At 38.0% G+C, this 5,934-nt stretch overlaps 1 protein-coding gene across 1 annotated transcript; it reads right to left on the minus strand.

The window, feature by feature from the left end:
• Positions 1 to 1,410: 1,410 nt before the first annotated feature.
• On the minus strand, positions 1,411 to 2,720 carry LOC131648924 (uncharacterized). The gene is made up of 3 exons (XM_058918655.1): positions 2,640 to 2,720; positions 2,065 to 2,409; positions 1,411 to 1,968 (listed from the first exon to the last, which is right to left on the minus strand). Exons 1-3 carry the CDS (start codon positions 2,718 to 2,720, stop codon positions 1,411 to 1,413), a joined length of 984 nt encoding a protein of 327 aa, XP_058774638.1.
• Between the last annotated feature and the right edge of the window lie 3,214 nt (positions 2,721 to 5,934).

Raw genomic sequence — 5,934 nt, forward strand, 5'->3', positions numbered from 1 at the left:
CTACAATTTCCGATCGAATTCCAATTTCCGGCTTCGCTTAATTCCTCCCTTTTCCTCTTCACGGCAAAACTCGCGTATCTCTTTTCCTTATTTCTGCTACGGCACCAAACCCTTATTTTTCCTCTCCTTTGTTAGCACACCAACAGAAAACCCTTTTTTTGATATTTCTTATTTTATGAAAATAATAATACTATTACTATTATTTCATTTGTCTTAGTGGACTTGCCAATCCATACCTCCAATTGCTTACACAACCAATCCAACTTCATTAAACAAATACTCCAATAAAGTAATAATATCCCTAATATTATTTTTCCGATTAACCGACGAATTTAATCTGACTTTTCATTCAACCGCTCAAATGATATAATAATTCACTTATGCTCCTTAGATTAATTCCGATAAATTCCCAACTTCCACAATTCCAATTAATTAAATCCTTAATTAATTTAATTAATCAATTAATTAAATTCGGGGCGTTACCCATCTACTCTCAAGGGAGATGCCTCAATGGTCAAATTCTCTCTAACTTGGACATCATCCACTTGAAACACGTGAAATGGATCAAGAAAGTACTTCCTCAACTGAGACACAAAAAAAGATATCATGAAGATTCAAAAGAAACGGGCAATGAAATGAGGAGCGAGCTTTCGAGATTTCAATACTCGACCAAACCAATTATTGGAGTAACCCTCAAAAACACATGATCTCCCTCTGGGAACTCAAGTGCTTTCCTTCGCTTATCATGGTAACTCTTATGGCGAATCTGCGAAGCTTTCATCTTCTTCCAAATCATTTTAATATTCTTAGAGGTTTGATGAACTATCTCAGGTCCTAGTATAACACTCTCATCTGATTCATACAAACTTAAAGGTGTCCTACACCTTCTACAATATAAAGCTTCAAATGGTGCCAGTCCAATACTCAAATGGAAACTATTGCTGTAGGTAAACTCAATCCATGGTAAGTAACTTTCCCAATTACCTCCCTATTACAAAACACAAGTTCTTAGCAAAAACTCCTAAGACTTAATAATCCTCTCCAGCTGACCGTTTGTCTACGGATGATACCATAACTCAACCTCATCTTAGTAACTATATCTTCCTGCAAACTCTCCCAAAACCTCAATGTAAATCTCAGATCTTTATTAGAAACAATACTTAAAGGGATACCATGTAACTTGACAATCTTCTCAATATACTCTTCATCAAGGAATAAGGAATCCTTATCGTAATCCCAAGAAACATAATCAAAAGCTTTTTCGGAATTGACATTAAACAGAAAAAGACCTTCCCTGCCTCGAACATCCAAATCCACTAATTCGTTAAGAACCAATACACCATCAAGCATTCTTCTATTGGGTAAAAAAGTCGGCTGGTGCTTTTACAAAAGTTTGTTCAGAAACGCTTTTCATCTGTCCGCTAAGAGCTTTGGAATAATCCGATAAACACTACTAATCAGATAGATGGGACAATAATCATTAAAGCTTTGTGGATTCCAAATAAAATCCTTAATATCTTGCAATGAGAAGGAGAGCTCGAGATTAGTATTATCTTCTGCAGATAATTGATTAAAGGGAACACCTTCTAAGATTGGCCGGCCTAATGAGTATAGGTACCTGAAGTCTTTGCTGAAAGAAATTGGCAGCCTATTGTTTGATACCTTCCACATCTTCAACAAAAAACCCTTTGTTTTAATACTAACAATACTGTTACGACGAAATCGAGTCTTCATAAAAGAATGAAAATATATCGAATTTCGATCACCCTCCTTTAACCAATTGCATCTTGATTTTTGCCGAAGAATGGATTCTCTAATACACAATTTTTCCCAAAAAATATGATGAGCTTCTCGCCTTTTTTCTATGGACTCGGCATTGACTACACTATCCCCTTTCGCCACCAATCTATCAAGCACATTCAAGTCTCTCACTGCGTCTTCGACCAAAAGATCAAGCTTCCCAAAAACCTATTGATTCCAAACTTTAAGCCTGTTTTTAAGAAGTTTGAGTTTCTCTTTAAAGACAAATAATTTTCGCTCTTGGATGACTACACCATTCCAAACCTCCGCCACCAATGGTAAAAATTCTGGATGATCAATCCAAACCGAAAAAAATCGAAAGGGCTTGGGACCCCAATTCAATCTGTTAGCTTTAATAGACATAGGACAGTGATTAGATAAACTTATATCACCAATGCATTGTCCTTTCAAATCCCACGCGTCAATTAGCCCTTCAGAAACTAAGAAACGATCCAATCTGCTCGCCGCATCACTTGCCAAATTGAACCAGGAAAATTTATTTCCTATTGCCGGTAAATCCACCAAATCTAAAGTCCCGATGGAATCCGAGAAATCAGCAATATCAGAATGGTTAACGCTATATCTTGCTCCTTTCCTTTCACTAATCCGCTTCACTATATTTAAGTCGCCTCAGATGCACCATTCTCTAGATGGAAGAGATGCTTTCAATCTGATAAGCTCAGTCCACAATTTTCTTTTATTCAGAGAGTGACAAGAAGAATAAACATTTATGAGAAAAATGATAAGACCATTCCATAGTAATTGAACCCCTAAAAAACCTTCTCCCTCAAAACTGAACAAAGAATCAATCAACTTAGGATCCCACATAGATAAGATACCTCCATAATTTCTTTAGAATTCTTAGCGCTCCAAGCAACCTCTTTAATCCACCAAAAAGACTTGACTATAGATTCCTCCATATGTGAAATTTTAGTTTCTTGCAGTAAGCAAAAATCCACTTTCCCTTCACTGATCAACTTCCTCAAAACCTGTCTTTTAGAAAAATTCCCCCTCCTCTGATATTGTATGAGATAATATTCATTTGGAACCACAGTTGTTATCATCCTTCAGAGTAACCCTTCCTTTATCCTTCAATCTGAGCCTCTGAATTTTAGCAATGAGTGAAGCTTCATCAGCTCCCCCTCTAATACCCAAATAAGCAACTTTCTTCCATATTGTCAACGCAACCCAATGCTCTTCCTGACTGCGAAATCTAACATTGCCTTGCATTACGTCACGACCTGAGGAAGAATTGCATCAAAGGGTGGAACCACCAGAGAAAATAGACCTCGAAGATGAGGTAGAAGCAGGCAACAATTTTGAATGACCAGTTGAATTTGAAGGCATCGGGCGAACAAGTGGTGTAAAATAAGATGGTCTGGCTATGGAAGTGGTTTTTGGTTTCATTTTCTAGGGAAAATATGTTTTAGGAAAATTCTCAAAATCACCCAAATCTGAAAGTTTCTTCCAATTTCTCTTTTGTTGTGTAACAAGAAAGGGTGAAGAAATTGGACCAGACGTTGCAAATTGTAAACCCAGACGGCCAGACCAAGTGATGAGCCCAACTGAGTTGAACTAATATGGTATTTATCACTAGACCCACAATATACAATGGGCTTATTGACCCTGTCACAAACTTTCACCAAAACTTGCTGGTCAATTCTAGGCTCCACATTTGAACAAGTCTCCACGTGATTACACTTTACAACCACCCCATCAACTCCTATAATCTGACTTGTGCGCACCCTAGGACAAATTTTACCTTTTTGAGGGACTGCCAAAGGATTATCAGTCAACACTTTATCAACATATCTACAAAGGGACTGACGGGTACCGAGGAAATAACAACATCACCTTTCACTTTAACAACTTCATCTTCCTCCTCACCCCAATCTCCAGATGCTTCTTCAGATTTCTCTGATGAAGATTTATCCCATTCACTATCTTTATCATTAATAGTTCGTAATGGACCTTAAGTATCTTCGATCAATTTTACTTGAAAGGGAGTATCATTGATTACCACTTCAACATCTTCACAAATTGACTTTGATAACTTCGTTTTGACAAGGATTCTGGCTATGTCCATTTTAACGCCTAAATGAGTGTTGTCATCCGCATAAAGGTATTCCCTTAAAGGGTCCACTAAAGCTCCAAATAGGGCAACATTCCATCCATGACAAGGAATTCCATAACACTTAATCTACACTATCCTTGAGTCATCCACATCTCTAGTTTTCCAAGGTCTCACCTCTGAAAACCATTTACCCAACCAGTCACCATCTTCTTCTAACAAAGAATCCAAGGCCCCAAGAACTCTATCTTCCAAAAGACAAGAGTTAGCATAGAGTGGAGTAATTTGGATTGAGACAAAACCATCCTTATTGAATATTTCTTGCATGTTGTAGGAGGAACCAGGTTTGATAATTAAGCCTATAAACGCTTTTTTGAAATGGACCAAATCACTATCTATTACTTGGAATGTCATTATCCGTTTGCACACTTATTCTTCCCTAGATTTATATTGGAGTAATACCTATGCGTAAGAATTATATCTACCTTTGTTTTGGAATACATTCTCCACAACCTGCTCTTTATCCTTCGAATGAATCAAGCCTGTAGACAAGGGTTCAAAGCCTTTGACTGTTTTCTGCCTCCTTTGATATCGCAGGATATTAACAGAAAGCTTCGAGTTACCGATGAAGATATTGTCAAGCTTAGTTGCCAGCAAAGCTTCGTCATTAACCTCAAAGAATCTTACAAAATCATATCTCCTTCCTCTAACATCTCGCTTAGCAGGAATAATTACTTCGTCAATATCTCCAAAGTTCTTAAACGTATCGTACATCTCCTTTGCCACAAACTCCTCCGAAAAAGAAGTGAAAAAGAATGATGATATAGCTCTCGTGCGGTTACGGTTGATACAAACTCCATAGTTACGCCCATCTTCATTGTCCCAATTGCGTTGTTTGGGAGTCCACCTTTTCAGACTAACCTGTCACCACTCCGAGGAAGATGGAATCACCTCTCCCTCTTGACTTATCCGCAAATACCACAACAAAGTTTTATTGGAGAAAGTGTTAGAGTGGAGAAGTTTTGAAATGAGATAAATTTAAAATGGGACACTTTTTTTTTGATAAACCATGGGATAATATATATATAAAAACAGAGTACAAAGTGTACTGAGTAACATTACAGAAGGGAACATTCAATCACTAACCATCTACAACATTCATAAAAAATCTATAGGTTTGTGATTCCATTCATAGAAGTTACAATACACTCTATGTTTTGTGCCTACTGCTAACCACCACCAAGTGTGCATCTTCACACTATGAACAATTTCATCGATGTCGCTTACGGCATTGTTAAATATAATATCATTGCGCTGTTTCCACACGCACCAGCAAGTGCCCATTCAAAAGCCAGCAACTCTTCTAACTGAACAACACTTCTTCAATGATTCCATCACCTGCAGAAAATGGCTGCAGCAGTCTGTACCTGTGACAAGTACTATGCCTATCCATGCCATGATCTTTACCCAAACCATTCTTAGAAATTGACAGTGCAAGAACAAATGGTTAGAGTTTTCCTTTTGTCCACAACCAAAAACACACAGACTCATGTCATTGTCCTCAATAATGTGCCGTTTAATCAATTGATCTTTCGTTGCCAATCTCTCCTTCAACAACCTCCAACCAAATATTTTGACTTTGGAAGGCATCCACGAATTCCACAGGATTTTTAAAGCTTCTTTTATTTCAAGCTCACCCTCCTCCAATCCACTTTCCATTACTAGTTTCTTATAATACTCGCTCACCACAAATCCACTCGCACCTCCACATATCCACACAAACCTGTCTGCTTCAGATCTTGAAGGTACCACTTCTGATAAAATGCTGCCCAGCTCTTCCAACTCCTCACCTGCCCTTTGATCCTAGATTGTAATGTTTTCCGGCAATCCCCATTTCCAATCGTTTTCCTCCCACATTCCCATGTTGCTAACACTGCACCCTTTGTTTTCGTTTTCCACAGCCTGAAACAAAGAAGGAAAAATGTAGCATAGAGGTTTGTGACTGATCCACCTCACAGTCCAAAAAGGAATTTTGCTGCCATCTCCAAGCTTACAAGATAGAG

Source organism: Vicia villosa, linkage group LG2 (assembly GCF_029867415.1).
Source record: "Vicia villosa cultivar HV-30 ecotype Madison, WI linkage group LG2, Vvil1.0, whole genome shotgun sequence".
NCBI lineage: Eukaryota > Viridiplantae > Streptophyta > Magnoliopsida > Fabales > Fabaceae > Vicia > Vicia villosa.

Excerpts from the sequence above, each read along its gene's own strand:
- LOC131648924 (XM_058918655.1), bottom strand. The coding sequence starts at position 2,720 with ATGGAGGAATCTATAGTCAAGTCTTTTTGGTGGATTAAAGAGGTTGCT. Across the intron at positions 2,410-2,639 it reads ATTCTAAAGAAATTATGGAG|CGGATTAGTGAAAGGAAAGG; the intron begins GTATCTTATCTA and ends AATATAGTGAAG. Across the intron at positions 1,969-2,064 it reads TTTTACCATTGGTGGCGGAG|GTTTTTGGGAAGCTTGATCT; the intron begins GTTTGGAATGGT and ends TGGAATCAATAG.